Below are 22484 nucleotides of genomic sequence, written 5' to 3'. Positions count from 1 at the left end.
ATAATGGGGAGTGTTGAGCTCCATAGAATTGGGGGAAGAAACTAGGCTTCCTCATGTATTTTTCCCCCAAGCCCCTCCCAGACATTGTTAGAGAGAGAGAGAGAGAATCCTGAATTGCTCATTACTTTTAAAGGAAGGAATTATGAAGTGTGCAGTGCTGTTAGTTGGGGACTAATGAGAGTCACAGAAGGAACAGGTTGGGATGCTCAGATCTAGGACACGGTGTTTGAACTGCCAAGAGACAGACAGACTCCACTGAGCTCATTTTGTATAATGGGCTTGGTGTTTATACATACCTTCAGTGCTGTGGAACAGGTGCAGCCAGGACACTGGGTTAACCAAGGGAAGATAATTTAAAATCTAGGTCAGGAAAAGCAAACCCACATGAAGCCTGTGTTTGCTTAACACAGAAGTAAATTTCCATAGATTACAGTTGTGTAGATTTGTGTGCAGGCTTAGTAATTTGGCACCTTGGGAGGAGCTAGTTGTATTGGGCCAATATTCTCTCTGTATAAGCTGTCTTCAACATTACTTGCAGGCTGAGAGACATTAATTATATTAGTTTGTCTTTGATATTTTTCTTCTTCACCTGAAGCTTTGCTTGTTTTCATGTATTGCACATTGAAGAAGGTTTTTGTGGAGAATGCTAGATAGATGAGCTTTTGCATTTTGCTTGCTTGTGTCATGGAAAGCCAGGAAGGGGTGTTTTTACCTTCTCATGTATACCTTGGGAATAAAATTTAAGCATCAGCATAATTCAGTCCTTGACTAAATAAGAACTTCATTGATTTAATCATTGCTCTCAATAAAGGCAGTCATAAATTTCTTTTTAAAAAATACTTGTAATGGAAATAACTGCAGAGCATAAGTTCTGAATTTTCTTTTCCTATTACCAAACTACCCCTCATATTATAGAACTCTTCTTCTCTTATCTCTTCTGTTTTCTTGCAGTCATAGAAGTCTAGCTTTTCCCCTGAACACAGTATGTTCTCATTCCCCTTTCTCACACATATGAGACCAGGAGGGGGATTAGGCATGGTTTTTTTCTCTTTACATACTTCTAAGCCCTTTAGGATCTCTCCCCACCACTTTTATTCATTTACCTCTCCTCCTTTGAAGTCTATTTGATCTGAATGTGACTCTCTTCAGATCCGAGTGGCTTTTATCTGTTGGGTCCCACATGTCAATTCTCCCATGTTTCCCAAATAAAATATCATCTGTAAAGTGCTTAGCATAATACCTGGCACATAGTAGGCATTTAATAAATTCTTGTTTTCTTCCCCTTCCCCTTCTTAGAGTTTTGTACTTATCTCAGGGTTTTCCCCTATATCTCAAACCCTGCCTTTATGCTTGGTGTCTTTAACTTCCAAGTTGTTGCCCCCTCAAATGCTCTTGCTTTCCATTTTATCCCTCCTCAGCTTCTGATGGTCTGCACCTTCACTTTACCATAGCCACCCCAAGGATAGTCATGTCCTTGATCTTATGACTCACAAGCATTCAGCCTTCACAGTCCAGGACCATGAAATCCCTTTTATCTGACTCAGACCCCTTGTTCTTCAAGCTCTCTGTGCCCATTCTCTGGCAACTTCCTATCACTCCACCTCTCCCTTAATTCCCAGGCTACCACCTTTGCCTCACTTATTTCCCTTTAAAATCTCAACCCCTAGGGGCAGCTAGGTGGTGCAGTGGATAGAGTACCGGCCCTGGACTCAAGAGGACCTGAGTTCAAATCCTACCTCAGACACTTAACACTTACTAGCTGTGTGACCCTGGGCAAGTCACTTAACCCCAATTGCCTCACCCCCCCCAAAAAAAAAATCTCAACCCTTAACCAGTTCAACTTTGCACTGCCTGATCCTTGAATCTCTTATCCCACTGAACTTTCATGGTTATCCCATCCCTTTCCAGACTCTAACCTCAGATTACTGCTACCATCTTTTTGCCTTTTCTGCTTACTCCTATTTGTGTGCTTCTGGGAGAAATCACACAACTATATTGATTGTATCTGCTACACATTTGTTATCTAGTCTTAACTGAAATCTGCATAGTTACACCCTAATGGACTGTATCTCTGGGCTTTTCCAAACCTTCTCTTAAGCCTCCATTCTTCCCCTCGTCTCCCATCCCAACAGAGCACCTCACATCATACTTTACAGGAAAAAATCAGGGCTTTCTGCCAAGAGCTTTTTTCTTCTCCAGTTCCGTATTTGAAATAATCTCAGAAGCATTTCCAGTGTATTCCTTTGCTCCAGACTCAGAAGATAAGGTGTCCCAATTCCCTGGGAATGCCCTGTCCCTTAGAGGAGCTTGCTTCTTTCTTTCTCATTCTTTCTCTTCTTTTGCACTGCCTTATTTGCTACCTGTAGATATTTTCAGATCTTCCCCATCCTTAAATAAAGCAACCTTCACTTGGCCTTACTGTCCCTTCAAGCTAGCCTCCTGTATCTCTCCTCCTTTCATAGCCAAGCTTCTAGAAAAAGCTGTCGATTTTCCATTGCCTCCAATTTCTTACCTACTTGTAATTTGACATAGGATCCCCACCAATTAACCACTCTCTCCAAAGTTACTAGTGAGCTCTTTATTATGATTAAATCCACGGCCTTCTCAGCCCTCGTACATCTTGGCTTTTCTGCAACTTTTGGCATTATTGACCTTAGGCTCTTTCTGGAGACTCCCTCTTCCCTGGGTTTTGGGCACTGCTCTGTTGTGGTTTTCAGCCTAGGAAGCTAGGGACTAGAGTGAAGAAGACCTGACTTTCTATATGGCAGTAGACATTATCCATGTGATCCTAGGCAAGTCACTTGCTCTCAGGGTGGCTGTGAGGGTCAAATGAGATACTGTCTGCAAAGCTTTAGCCCAGTTCCTGGCACAAAGTAAGTGCCTAATAAGTGCTTGTTTTCTTCCTTCCTTCTTTTTCTTCCTGTTTGTCAGGTTCAGTTCTTCATGATCTCCTTTAAGGCTCATCGACCTGTTCTTGTTCCCATTTGTGGGTGTACTCCAGGGCGCTCTTTGAAATCCTCAGGGTGATCTCATCAGCTCCCTTGGATTCAGCTATCATCTCTATACTGATGACTCCCAAATCCCAGTCCTTAACTTCATCCTGAGCTCCAGTACTATATCTCCAGTGGCTTCCTGGATAGCTGTCTTGGTTAATAAATGTTTATTGATTGATTGATCTCTACTTGGACTTTCCCATAGGTATCCAAAACAACTTCTTACCTTCCCCAACTTCTCTGTTTCTGTTGATGGCACCTCTATTTTTCTAGTCCCCTAAGGCTCAGAACCTTGGAGTCATCACCAGCTCTTTTTTTATAGCACCCCTCTCTACCACATTCAGTCACTTCTCCAATAAAAAGCCAGCTTGTTCAGCACAAGAGCTATTTTGGCATCATCTTATACGTGGGGGTTGTGGCAGGCTTTGGGAAAGCTGACCTGTAATGTAACCTTGATGGGGAGTTGTTGGTGAGGGACTCCATCTGCCAATACAGAGCCACAGCTGTCTTAAGCCCTCACTGAGAGGTTAAGTGACTGACTAGCCCAGGGTCATGTAAACCAAGCAGATCCTACAGATCTTGAGGACAGGAGTGGTTTCATTTTTTGTTTTTTATCCCTGCTGCCTAGCACAGTATCTGGTAGGTAATAGCTGAATTGAAGCCAGGATTGCCAGGTGTGGAATGAGAATCTTGAGGAGTTGTAAGTTCTTTTCCAGCAAAGATTCCAGGAGCTGCTTGGCTCATGGCCAGAGCCCCAGAGAGCAACAGGTTCAAGAATGGCCCAGCTTTGGACAGACTTGAGAGTTAATGAGAGCTGCACAGATGAGAATAAAGAAAAGTTAGCAAAGGGGCCAGAGGAATTCACTCCCTCCAAACTCCTTTATAGATCAAAGATAAGCTAGTCTGAGGAAATGCAGATACTTTTACCAAGGTTGGGAGTGGAATTCAGACTACAGAAGGCACAGGATATGAACCTCAAACATTCAAGGAGACCGGGTCTAGAAATTCAGCCCCCTTCCTTTATCTTTTTTTGGGGGGGGGGCAGTGGGGGTCAAGTGACTTGCCCAGGGTCACACAGCTAGTTAAGTGTCAAATGTCTGAGGCCGGATTTGAACTCAGGTACTCCTGAATTCAGGGCCGGCGCTTTAACCACTGCGCCATCTAGCTGCCCAGCCCCCTTCCTTTATGAAAAACAAGACTTTCTGGGGACATCTGTACTAACAAGCCTTCCTTGGCTACTATATGCAAAGCACTATGCTGGCTACTAAGGATACAAATACAAATTCTGCCCTCAAGGAACTTACTTTTCTTCCTTCCTCCCTTCCTCCCTCCCTCCCTTTCTCCCTCCCTTTCTCCCTCCCTCCCTTTCTCCCTCCCTTCTAGCAATGAGGGTTAAGTGACTTGCCCAGGGTCACACAGCTAGTAAGTGTCAAGTGTCTGAGGCCAGATTTGAACTCAGGTCCTCCTGAATCCAGGGCCAGTGCTTTATCCACTACACCACCCACCTGCCCCCCACCCCCATTTTGTATTTTATTCTAAAAGCACTTGGGAGCCACTGCAGCTTCTTGAGCAAAAGAGTGGTTTGGCACAACCTGCTTTAGGAATATCAGTTTGGCAGGTGTGAATAATGGTTGCACGTATGCATGAGCTTTAACACTCCCTGTGTGCTCTATAATTTCATTTGTTTTCATACCCTTCTACATACAAACTAGTAGCCAGTAATTTTTGTTGTTTGGTTAATATGAGTAGCAAATCTGAGTGGAAAGCAGCTATATCCTACTATCTCACTGGAAGGTCCAAACCTAATCATTCTCCCTGGAATTCAAAAGCACTTTAGAGGTATTTTGTGATAGTATTTTCAGATCAGCTCAAGTTGATAATTAGAAAGATTTTCAAGTCAGGAAAAATCTGGGAATGGGAGTCCTTTTCCTGTGTACTAATTTTTTTTTTTTTACACCACTTCCTTATGGGTTTCCTGTTCTATCACTCTTGTTTGTTTGTTTGTTTTTTTGGTGGGGCAGTGAGGGTTAAGTGACTTGCCCATGGTCACACAGCTAGTAAGTGTCAAGTGTCTGAGATCAAATTTGAACTCATGTCCTCTTGAATCCAGGGCCGGTGCTTTATCCACTGCGCCACCTAGCTACCCCTGTTCTATCACTCTTTTTTTTTTTTGGTGAGCAGTTGGGATTAAGTGACTTGCCCAGGGTCACACAGCTAGTAAGTGTTAAGTGTCTGAGGCAGGATTTGAACTCAGGTCCTCCTGAATCCAGGGCCGGTGCTCTATCCACTATGCCATCTAGCTGCCCCTCTATCACTCTTACAGTGATCAGTGCATAAGGGAATGATACCATTGCCCTCCAGTTTAGTGGGTGGAGATTTACAACAGAGGACACTCTATACTGTCGGCCTTAACCTGTGGTATCTTTTTTTTTTTTTTTTCTGACCTGTGGTATCTTTTAGGTGCCTCTCAGCCCTTTTTGGCCTTACTGAACCTTAACCACCTGTGCATATCTTCTTATCACTATTAACACTATGCATCTATTACGCAGTTAAGTAACTGAAGCATTTTTCACTGACACATGTTTTGTAGTGTTGTATGAGCTAGCAAAAGGTTCTTTTAAGAAATAAGGATGGGGATAAATAAGGATAAGGGAGGGAGTGTGTGGTATATTTGTAGACAGACATCAAGATGAAGGCAAAGAGATTACCCCAGAGCCCAGGGGAAATTTTCTGCAAGAGAGGTGGAAACCTGCATAATTACGTGGTTCTGTTGAAGTGCCAGGCACAAAAAGAAAGGTGAAAGTATCTGATAGCCTGCTTACTTGGGCCAGATCTCAGGTACCTTTCCCTTCTCCAGCCAGGGGCCTCTTACTTTCAGAGGTATTTAGTTCTGTTTATTTTACTGGGACTATGTAACTCTTGATGGGGAGTTCTTTTACTGACATCCTCTGTCCCCATGATACTTCTCTGTGCCAGGCTGCTTTGGGAGGGACCAGCTGTTAGAAGGATTTATTTTTGGTTGTTTGCAAAGAGGGTGGCAGGGTAGTGATGTGAGTGAACCTACCACACTTAAAAGGAACATTATGCTAAATAAATTAAAAACAGAATAAAACCTCAGTAGTCATTTGGGCTTTAAAAGTCAGATTCATTTGAACTGTAGCTGCCCCTCAGCTATCTCTTGCTATTTCCCACTTGTTGGCTGTCATTGAAACCATTTCAGGTTTCCTCAGCTGCCTAATAAGTTTTCTGGCTAATAATAAAGCAGTAGAAAGTTGCCCAGGACAGAAGTTATCAAGCCAGTCAGCTTTTCCTGATGAAGAAGCTGGAAGCCTTTGGATCAGCTATGGGATTCCAGTGAGCCAGACTATTCCTGTCTATTCCTGTTGAGTTGAAGGGAATGTAGGAGATCCTTCCATATGACACCTTTTGTTGGGGAGTCAAAAGGGAGGGAAGAATAGAAGTGGGAAACATCGTTGGAGAAAGGAACTAAAATTCTATGTCAATTGCACCAAGAAATGCAGGCTTGGTAGCCAACTTGGGTTGCCTTTGTTTTAGTCTTCATCATTTAGCTCATATATACATAGGCTGAGGTTCAGCGAAATGTCTTTTATGTATTATGAGTTGTCTTTTTTATAAAACTCACAAAATACCCTTTCAATAGTAAAAGGCCCAGTTCAAATCCTGTACAGTACCTATAGAAAAATCTAGCTCAAGAATAGAATACCATATACGCCACAACTTGGCAATTTATTTCTGTTCCAGTTGTTCTTTTGGAATTACTTTCTTAGAAGTCCCCAGTAACTTGACCACCAAATATAAGATTTTTTTTTAGCATCCTTTACCACTGCTGATCACTGTTTGCTTCTGAAGTTGTTGTCTTCAGAGATATTACACTATCTTTAATAATAGTAACACATTTATTTAGTAATTCTTAAGTTGCCAAAAATTTTTTCCTCATAACAACCCTGTGAGATGGATGCTGTGAGCATTATTATCCCCATTTTATAGACAAAGAAATCGAGGGACTGACAGACTTGAGTGACTAGCTTGTGATCTAACAGCTTTAAGTATTATATGAGGATCAATTGAAAAAACTGGAGATATTTAATTTGGAGAAAAATAGACTCAGGTGGTATAATTGTCTTTAGGTATTCTAAGGACTCTCATGAGGGGAAAGGGGTTATATTTTTATTACATGACTTCATGGATAGAAGTTACAAAAAAGCAGATTTTGGCTTTTGACATAAGGAAAACTTCCTCACTTTTAGAACTCTCTTGAAATAGAAGAGGTTGCTTCGGGGGCGAGTAGGGTTCTTTCTTTACCCTAAAGCTCTTCAAGCAAAGACTATGTGACTACTTGTTGGTTATGTTGTAAAGGGGATGATTTTTCAGTTATTAGTAAGACTACGTTGTCTCCTAAGTCCCTTCTGCTTCTCAAATTCTGTCATTTGCCCAAAGGTGGCTCGGCAGAGTTTGTTGGCCTTGTTGAGGGAATCTTCCTTAAAAATGACATGGTTAGAACTCTTTTGGGGGACCAATTGGCTAAAGAAAGGGGGTTCTTTTCAAGAGACAGTCTTACTTTTGTGTAAGGCTGTAGGCAGTGCATGTGCCTTGGAAGAAACTGGACTCCCATAGGTATAGCAATTTGGGTGAAGAGTTTTATTTCAACCTTTGTTCTATTTCCTAGGCAGTCAGATCATTTGGGGCAGAAAATTCTTCATAAGGAATCAATAAGTATTAATTATCGGCTATCTGTCAGCAACATATAGGTGCCTGACATATAGCAGACCCTTACAAATACATATTAATACAAATAGAATGAAACAATCCCTATCAAGGGGAATCTTGTTTAGAAGGGGAATTCTAACAGGGGAATCAAGTTTAGACGAGCCTGTCTCTTTGCTTACTTTACTAAAAAAAAGTACTATTTTTGTTTTTGAGAAAACTTAATGAGTAAAGAAGCCAATGCCTTAAAGCCTGCCCATTCATACCTGGGGACCATGGCCTCTTCACTAATGGCCGCTTACTTAATTGCTGGCAGATAGCCTAAGAGGAAGTAAACATCCCCTGGAGTCACTCTACTGAATGAAGACAGTCATGTTGTACCTGTCTTTTGAGACTGCCCTTTCCACAGTAGTGCCCTCTGAGCCCACACCAGCCTGAATCAGGCCACAATGCTGGTTTTTGTGCTGGTTTGGTTCCTCTGGGCACACTGGGGCTTCGTGGGAGGAGTTGGAGGAAGCGCTTGCGCGCATGCATTTGTGTATGGGTACCCACCAGGTCTATGAAGCTCCATTTCCCTTTCCTTCTTCACAGTGTACTAATGGTCACTTGATGTGCGCTGGCTGTTTTATCCACCTACTAGCAGATGCCCGGCTGAAGGAGGAACAGGCCACATGCCCCAATTGTCGTTGTGAGATCAGTAAGAGCCTCTGCTGCCGAAACCTGGCTGTGGAAAAAGCAGTGAGTGAGCTGCCGTCAGAGTGCGGCTTCTGCATGCGCCAGTTCCCCCGCTCCCTCCTGGAGAGGCATCAGAAAGAGGAGTGCCAGGACAGGTAAAGCGCCCCCGGTGGCTGCTCTCCGCCCCTCCCTTCCTACCTTCCTACCCCTTTGCAGGAAGTCACAGCCCTATTGGAGATGGGCTCTCTCAGTTCCCTGGCTTTGCCACTTATTAGCTGACCTTGGGAAAGTCACTCTACATCGGATGCTCAGTCTCTTCACCTGTAAAATGGAGAAGAACTTAAATGCTTCACTTCCTAGAGCTGTTGTGAGGAAAGACTTTGTAACCTTAAGATGTTAGAATTATTTTTGTTGTTCTTCTGCAGTGGTGAACTCTGGCAATATTGACCGGGCACCCCATGAAAGCTAGGATGTTTCTTTCCCCCCCATCTCTCCAAGAAAGAGCCCCATAGGGCAACTTCTCACCCCTGTGCTTAGGCCCTGTTGCCCTCCTAGGGAGTCTAACTTGATCTCTACTAGGTTTGCTAGGTTTTCTTGGTTTTTATTTAAGATAGGTGATGATATTCAGACAAGTGTGGCTCTGAAGCTTGGTAGTTGGCCTTATAGCAGTATTGAGGCAACTAGAGTCCTGGGCCCTGGCAGTGAAAAGGCTGCTAACTGAGTCACTTCTGGAACCCAGCCGGTGGTCAACTTGCCTTTCCAAGTGGGAAAGTTGGCAGTGATTTTGAGATATTGAGGATTGCCTTTTCTACCTGGATAGACCATGTCTGATTTGACCAAGCAAAGCATTCCCAAAAGGCCAAGATCTGCCCCAAATTCTTCCCAATGATTGACATAGTCCTTTGTAGAAGATGTGCCCCCATCTTCCACCATCTGTTCTTGCACTCATGAGGGCACCTTTTCTGAGAATGCTAGTTGGGGAAACCTCTGTAATGGCACCAAATTCTTGTCAGAAAAAGTGGGATCCATGTGTCCTTGATTAAGTGCCATTGGCTTAGTGCCTGAAGGTTTGCTTAAGTTCCTGTAGTGTTTCTTAGGATATGATGCTAGAGGTGGGATAGAAAGACTTCAGAAGATCATGTGCCGCTCGTTCATTATTAGCCAAGCCAGTCTCAGAGTAAGAGAAGAGAGAAGAGGAGGCTACTGCACTTTTCCCAAATGTCATGACACAAATCTTCCTTGATTCCCACTGACACTCATCCTCCTTCAGTTCTGGCTGCTTTGAGATATTTGGCCTTGGTTTTCCTGGTTACTAAAGTACTTTTGGTGTTTTTTGTATTTTTTTTTCCCCAGGTGTGGGAAGAGTTTGAGATCTCCTGAGAGAGGGTTACATGGATGGACAGAACGAGTGTCCTCTTGTCAGGGTTTTGGTCTCAACATAGGTCTACTCTACTGGAAATCAGCCTGGCTTCCCTGGAGCCACTGTGGCATGGTTAGGATTAGGTAAAAAAAGAAGGGTAGGGAGAGCTTGGTTATCTCCAAGTTGGTGAAAAATGTGAATGATTTTAATTCCTTGCTCTCCCCATGCATGGCCTTCTGGCTTAATGGTCCCAGAATGATATTTCTGCAAGGAGCAAGGTGATGCTTCTGAAGAAGCAGACAGAAGCTAACATCCTTGGATCCTGCCCTGGGGATGAGATAGACCTGGGGCCTGTAGCCAGATCTCTAATTCTTTAATCAAGGTTTAAGGCCCAGAAGCAGAACAGAACTTGTCGCAGCTTGGGCATCACAGAGGAATTTTAAAACTCCAAAAGAAGCTTGATGACTCGGTGAACCTTCTGAGGGTGACTGGCAGGAAATCCTAAAGCCTACCTTCAGAGTGAAGGTTGGGCAAGTGACCCAGTTCAGAAATTGGTGGAACAGTCTTTTACCCATACTTATCCCAGCTCTTTCTTGTGTCATAGATGAAACAGGTCTGGTTCATCTCCCTATTTCCTTCATCCAACTGTGTCTGACCTTCTCTACTAAGCAAGCCTTTGATCAATAGACAAAGCTTTAGTTTTCAGTTATTGAATTATCTTCTGGGTGTCCTTCTATACTCTTGATACATCCTGCCTGGGTCTCCAGTCTTGTCTTTCCCTTGGAGAAGAAGAATCCCAACAGGGAAGTGGCCCAAAGGCTCCACTTGTGAACCAAACCTAAGCATTTGGTGGGCTGGGAGAAGAGGGTTTCAGGGGAGCTGGCAAGAAATCTCAGTTTTTGATTAGATGGGATTCTGATTCTGGGGTGACTGTTGCTTAACCCCTGCTGCAAAGCAGTAGGCCTATAGTCTAGTCATGACCTACTCTACATTGGTTCTGGGATAGACAGCTAGCTAGCTTGTCACAAATTCTGTTATCTTTCCTAGATCAGAAGTCAAGGAGATACTTTTGTGGGCTTTGACTTATGTGTTCTTGCAAGTCACCAAAAAAAGCCCTATTAAGGTCAACCTATATGCCCCGCTTGGCCTTTCTTGATCTCTTTTCAACAGTAGAACTGACAAATAGGGTTTAGGAAACTGTGAGTGCCCTACTGACTGAATGAAAATGCTTTTCTTTTGCTACCCTACCCATTCTTATCCCTTCCCCAAACCAGTTTGATTCCTTTCCAGACTTAGGGATGTGGGTCTTAACTGGGGCAGTCCTGACCAGTAGATCCAGGTCAAAGTCCTTCCCAGCCTGAAGCACCTTGGAGAGAGACCCAATTTCACTGGGTAGGGCTCATGCTCCTGATGGTCTGGCTTGGCTTCTCTCCATGCTTCCTTCCTTCCTTCCCCTTGCCCTAATCTAGCTTAACTGTTTCAGGACTTCAGTTTAAAGCCTGTTAGTATGGGGTTGTCTGTCAAATTTCCCTTTAGAAAAGAGGGCCATGGCCCCATCCCATGCCACCTCTTTGCCTAGTTCATCAAGGACTTTGAAACTGGGAACACTGATTGGGGGGCTTAGGACTATATGCACACAGTAGGACTTAAATCACTTGTTGAACTGAACTTGAGATTTCAAACAGTGCTAGGTAGTTTTTCTTAACCAGAAAAGCCTTCATTACATTCTGGAGTGCAAAAGCAAAGTATTAGTTTAGTATGCTTATGTGAGTAGTACATGAAGGTGGAAGGATATAGAAAAAACAGATGATCATTTGTGTGTGCTATGAATCTAGGGCTCTGTGTTGACTAAACCTTAGTGCCAAGATTTGAGGCTGGTGCTGACTGCCTAGGGCAGCACAAATTCAGGATTCTTCACGGCATATGCCCATGGGTCCCAGGTGACACTGCTGGGGTAGGGCCAGGTCCTGTACTCTGCCCTAGGGCCTGCAAGATCTTTGGTTATGCCCTCTTTGTGCATGCTTTATGTCCAGAGTCTCCAGCGATGCACATGTGCATGTGTGTCATCTTTCTGGCAGGGTCACGCAATGCAAATACAAACGCATCGGTTGCCCGTGGCAGGGCCCCTTCCACGAGCTGACTGTGCATGAAGCAGAGTGCACACATCCCACCAAGACTGGCAATGAACTAATGGAGATTCTGGATGAGATGGACCAAACCCACAAGAAAGAGATGCAGCTATACAACAGCATCTTCAGCCTGCTCAGCTTTGAGAAGATCGGCTACACAGGTAATCATCTGAGAGGCTGTGAGGGGCCCTGGGAACTCCTCTTCATCTGAACATTTCCTTAAGTATATTTTGTTATGTATTTAATCCATGGCCCTTCTTTTCATAAAAAGCCTCACAGTGACTGTCTGCAGTCATTGTATTGTGTGTGCACTTGTAGTCCACTCTGACATGGGAATGTAGTTCAGCTCTAGGTATTCCTCTCTTCTCAATGAAGATTGAGTGTCGGTAGAGGGATGGTCTAGAAGCATTGAATAGAATGGCATGTTAAGGGAGGGGGAGGTGAATAGGGCCATGTGTCCAGGGTGATGGGGGAATTTGAAGCTGTTCAGGCTCCTTGGAGAACAGGATTTATGTGTGCTGGGCTGGGCTGGGCTGGGCTGTGATGTGGTGTGGCATGATGTGGTGTGGTGTGGTCATCCCTTTGTTGGAGGTAAGGCAGTAGATGCAACCACTTCCAAAGTACATAAGACCAAGGAGAACTTAGAATCTGAAATCCAGGAAACTGTTGCTGTGACCCTTTTTGTCTTCTCAAAAGTCCAAGTGACATCTGACAGTGTGCTTGCTGACAGACACTCCTTGTCTGCCTTCCTGGCTAGGATCCTGTGCTTCAAGAGAATCCCCTGACCTAAGTGGGTGTTACAAGTCCTTTCCTTGCCGGCGGCCTGGCCCTGGGAGGGGGAAGTATGTGATAGGTCTCTTCCAAATTCATCTCATGTGAGTTTTCTCCCTTGTGTTGAAAGGTTAGGGAAGAACCATAGCAAGGTTCATCTTCAGGTTGGCTATGTGCAGTGGCCCAACCTTGAGCCTGTTCTCTCCTTCTTTAGTTAGGTACCTAGGATCTTTGGCTTAGGTTCTGATTAACCCCAAGGGCAAAGAATCAAGGGGCAAAAAGCCTTGGGGTGTGGGCTGATGGGAGGATTGGGGAAGAGTGATTAAAAGGGATTGGCAAACAGCATTGCCCCACATGCCTTATCCTGGACAGACAAGGATGTGCTATTGACCCAGGTAAGTTGTCTGTTGCCTATCTCACTGATAGTCTTTCACAACTCTTGTAGATCTCTTTGGTCAGTGTATTAGGTTAGATAATATAGATCTGAACTAAAAAAAATGTATGGGTGTGGGTCTGAGTTGAGATGGGATAGGGCACCTAATTTTTTGTTACTCAGAAATGACTGACCCTTGGGGCTGAGATGAGAAGTTCCTTGGGGGCCCTGGAGTTTCTTGTCCTCCGGAGAAGAACAGCAAGGCATCCTTGTTCTCAGGCAATTAATAAGCAATGCATTGTAAAAAGCTGTCAAAAAATGTCTCCCTTTTAGAAGATTCAGACACCAGACTTAGCTGTGAAACACAGTTCATCTGTCCTAGGTGCTGCTGAGACAGAACGGTAACAGACAGAGCTGTTAAATACTAGCTGGCTGGATCTCGTTGGATCTTTGGCCTAAAAGCGGGACTTTAACAGGCAGCAGTGCCGTACTACATGGGGTCTGAACGTGCTGGGGCAGCCAGTGCCATTGTGGGAATCCCAGGCCCTGGCCTCACACAAGAGTCCCTGTCTTGGCACCAAGTGCAGGGCTGCACCTGAGAGAAGAGACTTGTTTCCCAAGGTGCTGGGGGCTGGCTTGGGCTGTGCTCTGTGGTGGAATCCCAAATTAAGGACTATGCTCTCTATCACTAGGCATCTTTGGGGATTTGAGGGGTGGGAATGAGCCAGGGCTGTTAACCATATCCTATGCAGTCTGTGGGGCTGGAAGCCAGATTAGGACCGCCCTCCTGCCCCTTATGGAGGTTTGCACTTTGTGATGAGACAGATGCTAGAGAAGTATGTGGTTTATGATTGATTCCAGGAAAATGCTGATGTTAGTCCTAGGTTAATATGATAAATTGTGTGTGGCTTGAAATAACTGGTCAACCTTACTACACAAATATGTTGTGCTCGCTCAATTCTCTCTCATAGAAAATGTTGGAAAATATGTACCTCTGTATGAATTGCACAATAAGGCTGTATATGTAGCTGTGCTTTGAGATTTCTTGGTATGTAAAGACTTATTAACTCATGGAAACTACCTGCTTGATCCAGAGTGATAGCTTGAGAACATTGGCTATGCCCTCTGGTGGAACTGGCTGGCTAAGGGTTTCCTGGACTGAGCCAAGAGGACTTTGTCTGGAAAGGTTTGGTTAGTTGTACTTGATTTACTAGTCTCTTTGCAAATCTGAGCCCAGAGTAGCTCAACCCAATGTATTGTTTTCTTTATACATAATCTATACATGTATCTCATCTGGCATTCTCTGTACCCTGCTGAAAACGGACGGTCTGTATTTCCCTTGCCCTGCCCTCTGGTTTGCTCTGCGGCGATGCCAAGTCTGTGCCTTACCTTGTTGACAGCTGTGTATCCAAATCCAAATAAAATGCACATTGTTCTCAGAACCGTATCCTGTCTGTGTGTTCTGCTTGTTTTCCACCCCTCTTCCAGTGTGGGCACACACACCCAGTGAGTTAGTCTTCCAAAGCCATAACTGGTGCCAGTTGCCAACTCTAGGAGCTCCCTCTCCCCACTCCCTACCCCACTCCCACCCCCACCCCTCCCTGAACCCATCCAGTGCCTGGCAGAGCCCTGTATGTAGATCAGAAGAATTTTTGCTCAAAACTTTACAATTTCAGGATGCTTCTAGATAGCAGCCCAATTAAAGGATAAAAATTACTAGGATAGGTTGGACCTGCTAAGGAATGACTACTTGGGGTATGTGATATGTCATTATCTAGCTCCTGGTATATACCACAGAGTGGTTTACTGTTTACCTCTTGCAACCTGTTGTCTCTCCTCGGCTGATTTTAATTAACCATGTTTGTATTTTATCTTATTTCCCCCCCAAAGCTTATGCATCTGAAAATCTTCCTGTAGTTAACTTGTCATTTAAAAATTAAAGTGCATTGAGTTTCTTCTCGGTAAGTCACATTCTTCCTGAGACTAACCCTGCTTCGAGCGGTTGGACCCCTTCGGTCTTCATCCGTTCTGAGGAAGGCTCCACACGGTAGCCCCAGGTAATGTGAGCTGGTTGTCCACCCTGCCTGTGGCCCTCAATAACTTTCTGGTCTTTCTTCCCCATCCCTCTCTGTGCCATTGCAGAAGTTCAGTTCCGCCCGTACCGTACCGATGACTTCATCACACGCCTCTACTACGAGACACCGAGGTTCACCGTGCTGAGCCAAACGTGGGTCCTGAAGGCGCGGGTGAACGACTCGGAGAGGAACCCCAACCTGTCCTGTAAGCGCACCCTCTCCTTTCAGCTCATCCTGAAGAGCAAGATCAGCTCCCCCATGGAGTGCTCCTTCCTCCTGCTCAAGGGGCCCTATGACGACGTGAAAATCAACCCTGTGATCTATCACTTTGTCTTTACCAATGAGAACAACGAGACCGACTACGTGCCACTCCCCATCATAGACTCTGTGGAGTGTAACAAACTGCTGGCCGCCAAGAACATCAACCTACGGCTCTTTATATTCCAGATACAGAAATAGGCAGGGCTGGGGTAATGCTGGCAAGCTCAAGGAGAAAGAAAGCACCACTGAACCGTACTTACCTCGTCTGGGCAGCCTGCACCAGTTGTGATTTCACAGTATAATCGGATCATTTTAGAAAAAAGGAGGGAGGAAACAAAAACAAAACAAAAAACCAACCCAGACCAATTGGAACAACGTCTGCATGCGTATGCAACAGTGTAAGCAGCCACAGCCTGCCTTCTCTCTTCCCCTCTCCTAGATACCCTGGGCCAGGGCCTTCCCCAACCAATGGCCTGCCCAGCTGCCCCCGCAGGCCAGGTCAGTGGGGAGCTAGACAGCAGTGGAGACCTCTGTGGTGCCGCCCTCGTCTGCCAGGGAACGTGGGAAACAGCAGTTGTCCCCTGTTACTCTGTTACGTTGTGGCAGAGCGGTGTTGGCTTGTTCATGGTTAAGTGCACAATTTCCAGATGCATGGGGGCTCAGGGGACCCTGGCTGACTTTAGACAGCATATTTGATTGAAATTAAAAAGGCAACATTGTTTCCTATTTTTTTCTTTTGTTTGGGTGGAGAAGTCTAGCTCTGGTTTAACATTTGAGAATACTATTTTCTTTGATTTTATGCAGTCACATGGGGAATTGGAAAAGGAAGAAAGCTGTCCGATTTCCTTCCCCTTTTTTATCTACTTATCCACAGGAAAGACCAATGGGAATGTTATGGTATCGTTGAGAAACCTATCTAGGTTGAAGCCCAAGTTTCTGGGGATGGGGGCAGGATGATGGGGAATGAGGGAATGAGGGAAGTCCTTATGTAAGGAATACACCATCCCATGCCATCCACCTCTCAGGTATCTGGGAAGTAGACAGAGATGGAAGGGCTGCTTTAAGCTGTCTGATGTGTGAAGCTGGGCCCTCTTCATCTTCTCCCCTTTTCCTCCCCTCCCTCTCCCCCAAGGTGTCCTGAGGCCTTTGGGAGAAACCAGCTTAAGGGTAAAGGGAGCTAACTTCAGACTGAGGGTTGATGGAATATGATGTGACTTCTAGACCTAGATCCCTGGGGCGAGTTTTTGTTCATTCCTAGCACAGAATTCTCATGCTTTTAACTGGGTTCCCAGGGCATTATCTTCAGGTTAATATTTATGGCACATGGGAATAAGCTGTTTGCTTCTCTCTTTCTCTCCCCTCCCAGCCCCACTCCAGCTCCTTCAGGGTCCCCAGAAACCTGCACTCAAAATAATGGAATTCTCATTCGTTTTTGTATTATGTTCAATCATGAAAAAAAAAGGAATACCATGGGCCACAACAAATTTTCATGTTCTTTACCCTGCCTCCCACTCCTATCCCTACCCACTTGCCAAATATAGCCCAGGCTGCAATTCTCACTGAGACAGGATGATGCCTTTGGGGCTCAACAGACATTTTCGGAATGCAGGGTGAAATTCTGTCTCTTCCCAGAAAAAAAAAGAAATTAACCTCTTTACTGGCTCTTCTAGCAATTATGCAATTTTCCAGTGTGAGAAAGAATATATTTTATATATTAAGTCTCTGGCATGTTTGTGGACAGGCCCAGCATAGCCGTTCACCAAACTGTGAAGAGTTCTACAGGGATATTTGCTCAACACTGTTTAGCAAAGTGAAGCATGTGACTTAGTTGTGGAGGGAAACTGTACTATGGAATTATGGCTAGTAGATGGTGTCTAAGGTCAGCTTATCCCCATCACATTGGCCACATTGGGACATAGTTTTGTGCTGTGTCTGTGGAATAACTGGATCAATCCAATTGTACATCATGTAAAACCCACTATGAGACTCGGATATTTGTGGCTTCTAGTAAGCTCCAAGGAAAGCCCTCTCTCCTTTGGGTTTTACCTAGATTTCAGTTGTCTCTCCCCCAGTCTGGCATGGTTACATTTTCTCCTGTTGTGACCAGTGGCAAACTGGTGAAGCTTGTGTGTCAGTGACCCTCAGGAGGTAAAGGCAACATAGTCTTTTAGAGTAAGCCCTAGGGTGATTTGTAAGTGGTTTCCAAAAATTGTCTTGTTGACCCATGGGTGAGTTTTAGGTTTTGCTAGCGATGGGTATGAAGGTGTAGGTGTGTGCATGTTTGCGTGCGTGCGTGTATATGAGAGAGAGAGAGAGAATGAATATATATGGGGGCGGTGTAAGGAGAGAGGTACAATGTTTATCTGACAAAGCTCTGTGTGTGTGTGTGTGTGTGTGTGTGTGTGCATGCACACGCGCGTGTGCATGAGCTCACGTGTGGTCTTCGGTAAAGTGGCATGGTCGAAAGGGCAAGTATGGGGATAGCCTCTCTGCTTTCTGCTCTCCCAATCCCACTCCCTGCTCTCAGCACCCCCTGAAAGCTGTCTGGAGACTGCATACCAACAACAGTTTCTCCTTCCCCCAGCCCCCTCCCCTCCTCTAGAAGAGTGTTACCCATGATAGCTTTTTTGTTGATCACATACCAAAGAACCACATCTCCTTCAGTACTCCTTTTCTTTCCTCTCTTCTCAAAACCTGCTTGAGACTAGGCCCACTCTTTCAGCATCATGTACTTTGCAGAACTAAGCCAGATTCCACCCCACTTATCCATTTGATAAGGAGGAGTGGCCAAGGGGGTAGCGAATTAACCAGAGCATGGGTCCTTTGCAGAGATGTGGCAACTGTCTTTGTAGATTGGGGTCTTACGATCAACTTCCTGTGCTATGCTTGCTTTTGTTCTCAGTCCTTTCAAGGACTAGATAGGAAGCTAGACACGTGGAACCTCTCAGGACCTCGCCAGCTTATGGGGTGCTATTTGAGAACTGCTGACCTCAAGAATCATTTATTCTGTTCAGAGGCTCTGGAGGAAGAGCAGCAGGTCTTTCTTAGATTTGAAGATGATGAAGTTAGGAGGCTGGATGCCAAGAGCCTAGACCTCAGAGAATGATGGTCAGGCTAACCACACACCAGAATCCTTGCTCCTGCTCCTTCAAATATAGATCTACTTTCCTGACCCCTTCTTGGCAGTAGGATCTTGGTGTGAAACACTCTGTATACTGTCAGGCTCAGTTATTTTTCTAGCTAAGATAGGACCTTCGTTCCTGCAATGTACCTAGGTCATCTGTGATGAAATTGATCAGTGTTTGCTGCCAACTGAGTCAGGGCTTTTCTAGGGCCCTGACTGGGTGGAGTTCCATGTGGGATCGAGGAAATTCCTTCACCCTGAGCACCCAAGGATCATCTGAGCTGCCCCTTCCCCCTTCTCTCCCCACCTTTGCTTTTAGGAAAGAAATCTAATCTCTCACATCTGCATCCTCAGGTTCCCATGGGACTTCTGGTAATGAATATTAAGGTTTCATTGAGTTCCAAGCATCTCCAGGAGGAAGCATAGGTGAAAGGAGCTTCCATCAGGTGTGAAGGAATGTGATTGACATCTAGGTGACAGGCTTTCTGCTGTGTAAATACGACAACATTCAGAGAAGGTGAAATAGATAGAGCTTATCCTATGAGGCTGAGGAAGGGCAGAGAGAAGACCATTTTTCTGGGGCTGTGCTCCCTATCTCCCCTCTCACCCTGAGGAAATATCAAAGGGAATGAGGCCTGAGATGTTGCAGGGGAAGAGATTTGCAAGTGAATTTTTAAAAACACTTCCTTGAACAAGGCCAGGGTGCATGCACTGGGTACATGAAAGCCCAGGCTTTTAGTTTTTAAAGTAAAAAAATTCTGTTTAGGTAAGTTTCTGGTTTTGCCCATAACACCCCTCACCCTCTTCCCCGACCCCATATACCTCCCTTTCTTCCTTCTGCAAAGAAGGAATTCCCCAAACCTTTAGCATTGTCCTACTATACCATCAGATACTCAGGTAAAATCCAGTGTTAACCCAGCTGCTAATTCGAATGGGCTAATTTCAGGTGGCATAAAGGTGGGTATATGGGTATGTTTGGATATGCGATGTTGTGTGTGTGTGTTTGTATGTGCTGTTAATGATGGGGAGGCCATTCTCACAAGCTAACATCCCAAGAAGTGCTTTCTATTAACAATTGGCCACCTGCTTTACCATAAAAGGGGGTGGGGAGGGAGGCAGAATCTTTGGAGTTTCCAGGTGGGGAGCAGCCATCCTTTGATGAGGAACAGCCATACGGTCCTTTCGCTATTCTTGAGTGTTGTCTCTACCCTTCCCTCCACCCTGACCTCTTCAAGTATGACTGGCTCAGCTCCTGTGTTGTATAGGCGGACATCGCTGGTTGAGTTAGTGAATTCTTGTTGACTTTTCAGGCATAACTCTTGTCAGACTTTGTGCCAAGTCATCTTTTTGGTTAAATCTTGTGAGGGGCAAAAGGAGAGTAGTGGGTGGGTAGAGAACTAATCATGGATGGGACTAGGAATTGGAGGGGTAGGGAAATGTGTAGCCTCACTGCAGTCTGCACTGGCCTCTCTCATGATGGCACTCTTTCTCTAGTTTCTTGAATGACCGTTATATGTATTTCAAAACACCTGATGGAAAAAAGATCTGTCCTCTTTGTGTTTCAGCAGATTTTCTTGAGAGCTGTTATGCCTTCTGGGTTTTTTTGAGGATTAAGAAGCTCTATCTAGGAAAAAATGGGAACACATGACAGATCTTCTTGTGATAACTAGACAAGTCTTCAGTGCTGTTGTTGTTACTGTTAACTTATGTGTGCATGGGGAGTGGCAGGTGGGAGAATGGTGATGAAACCAACTGTGATCCCAACATTTTCATTGTCAGCACTAAGAGCTGATAAAATTACAGTATGAGTCAAGGGAGGATGGTCATAGTGGTTAAGTGGGTGGCTTCTGTGTAGGGAGAGTGAAGTTGATAATCCAGAGGAAATCTAGCTAGTTCCCTTCTTCACCCGGTCCCTTCATTGAACTAAGAAAGTTGTACTAGGACTCTGTTCCAATGAGTCTTATCACCTTGAACCTAGGTGATAAATGGTGCCCTCATCCCTGACCTTCCACATTGTAGGTATTTCTTACTATGTGCCTTGACAGTCCACCAGAATTCTAGCAAGTGGGCAAGGGAGATGGCCAGTTAGACTGGACAGGGTGGCATCCCCAGTAGCATGATGAAGGCATCACTATCTCCTCCCATCCTTAACAGGGTGGGCTGTCTTTGTGGTGTCTGATAATATCCTCTCATGGGAACAGCTCGAAGTCTGTGTCTTTGTGTGTATCTGTGTGTGTCTACGTGTTTTAGCTTCCAGAAGGACCTGCTGTGTGTGATAAAGAGAGGGGGACCAGTGTTCCCTGTTCTTTGCCACTCCCCCTCCCCATCCTTACCCTAGTTCATGAGCAGCACAACTTTCCTTTCCACAGAGAACCCTGAGTATGTTGCCTAGAACCTCCTGTTGAGGGTGAGGGCAGAATCCTAGATTTGGTTGAGCTGGAGGAGCAGAGGGGATCTGGACTGAGGTTGGGAGTGAGCCCAGGGTGAGAAAGTCTGGAAGATGTTACCTCAGTAGGAAAGAAGGCGATTTCCAGGAGACTTGTCTGGTTGGTTTTGTTTTTTAAATGCTTTGCCAAACTGGCACTGATGACAGGAAGTACTTTTCTAGTCTCTAGACAGCCAAGGCCCCTTCTATTGGAAGGTATGTGTGTGAGTGTGTGTGCACACCTGTCCGTCAGTAATGGTCCAAAAGAGAATTGTAAATAAATCATGATGTTTTTACATAGCCTTTCTCCCATAGTCACCAAACAGTCCCTGCTCCCTCCCTTTTCCTCTTGCACTCCCCAGTATTCTCCTCTGGTTTCCCTAGGCCCCCATGGCCCTTATAATGTTCATACACAGCAGCTGAGCCTTACCGCCTGGTTCTGAACTGGGCATCTTGAAAGATTGTAGCAAGTGTCTCGTGCCCCATTGGGAGACGGGCAGATCACAAACCTCCTTGCAGTATTCACTGTGGGTAATTTATTTAACTAGTGAATGTAGATTAAAGTAATTAAAACGAAGAGAAACTAATGCTTTGTCTGCGGGATCATGTGTCCTCCTTGTATCCTTAACCTGATTTTTAATTTGTCGTCTTGTTCTTTTGAGGCTCTCTTCTGAGGGCCTAGTAGAGAGCCATTGGTATGGGGGAGGGGATCAGGGATAGTTTTGGCAAAGTGGATACAGGGAGAAGAGCTGACCGAGGAAACTCTGGAAATCTTAAGTCCAGATGGAAGGGTGGGGGGTATCTTTAGGAGACATGTACTGAGTACTGGACACAGTGACTCCAGAGGTGGGGGAGGAGGCTTGGGGCTGGGGTTTTATTAGGGGCTCAGCCATCCATCTCTTCCCCTTCCCTTCCCTTCCCTTCCTCTCCCTCCTTTCTTCCCCCCTTCTCCCATCTTCCCCTTCCACAAGCACTACATCCTTTGATTCACTTAAAATGAGAAATTTACAAAAATAATAATTTTTAAACAAAGCAAGAGAAAAGTGTTTTTAACGCTGTTGGGAATGATTCATTATGTTACTTTTGTGGTCTGCGTTCTGTTTGGATATTTTCTGTATGTAACTGTAGTTTAAAAAAAATTGCCAAACTATGCTTTGTCTGTGTTTCCTTAAAGTGGGTAGGGCTGGGGATGGGGAGGGATTGCCCTCCTGGGATTGGATTTCTGCTTGTTCTTTTCCAACATCTTCACTTCACTCAGGAAACGGTCCCGCTTTTCCTGTGTGAATATTAATTTGATATCCTTGTTTCAGCTGGGACCCACAAAAGCTGAGCGAGCTTATACTAATCTTGGTCTGGTTTCCCCAGTCTTCATGGTAACAGAAGCATTTCTCACGTTAAAATACCTTTATCTCTTTTAATTTTTGATATAATATCTGTTTCATAGATGAGAAAACAAGTTTACAAAGGTTAAGCAAATTGACTTGTAGTCAGATGGTTAGTGGAGTTAGGACTAGAACCCAAATTGAAATTATGGAATCTCAATTGGAAAGGACCTTAGAAGAGACTTTTTACT

General features: G+C 44.9%; 1 protein-coding gene across 1 annotated transcript in view; it reads left to right on the top strand.

Moving 5' to 3' along the window:
- The window catches only part of LOC122735415 (cysteine and histidine-rich protein 1-like), a 51292-nt gene extending 29231 nt beyond the window's left edge, over positions 1 to 22061 (top strand). The window contains 3 exon segments of the mRNA XM_043976957.1: positions 8310 to 8548; positions 11832 to 12043; positions 15169 to 22061. Of these exon segments, the coding sequence (XP_043832892.1) occupies positions 8310 to 8548; positions 11832 to 12043; positions 15169 to 15560 (843 nt within the window). The 3' untranslated portion in view covers positions 15561 to 22061.
- Positions 22062 to 22484: the final 423 nt, after the last annotated feature.

This window comes from Dromiciops gliroides, chromosome 1 (genome assembly GCF_019393635.1).
Source record: "Dromiciops gliroides isolate mDroGli1 chromosome 1, mDroGli1.pri, whole genome shotgun sequence".
Taxonomy (NCBI): domain Eukaryota; kingdom Metazoa; phylum Chordata; class Mammalia; order Microbiotheria; family Microbiotheriidae; genus Dromiciops; species Dromiciops gliroides.
This window is presented reverse-complemented; position numbering and strand designations above follow the sequence as displayed.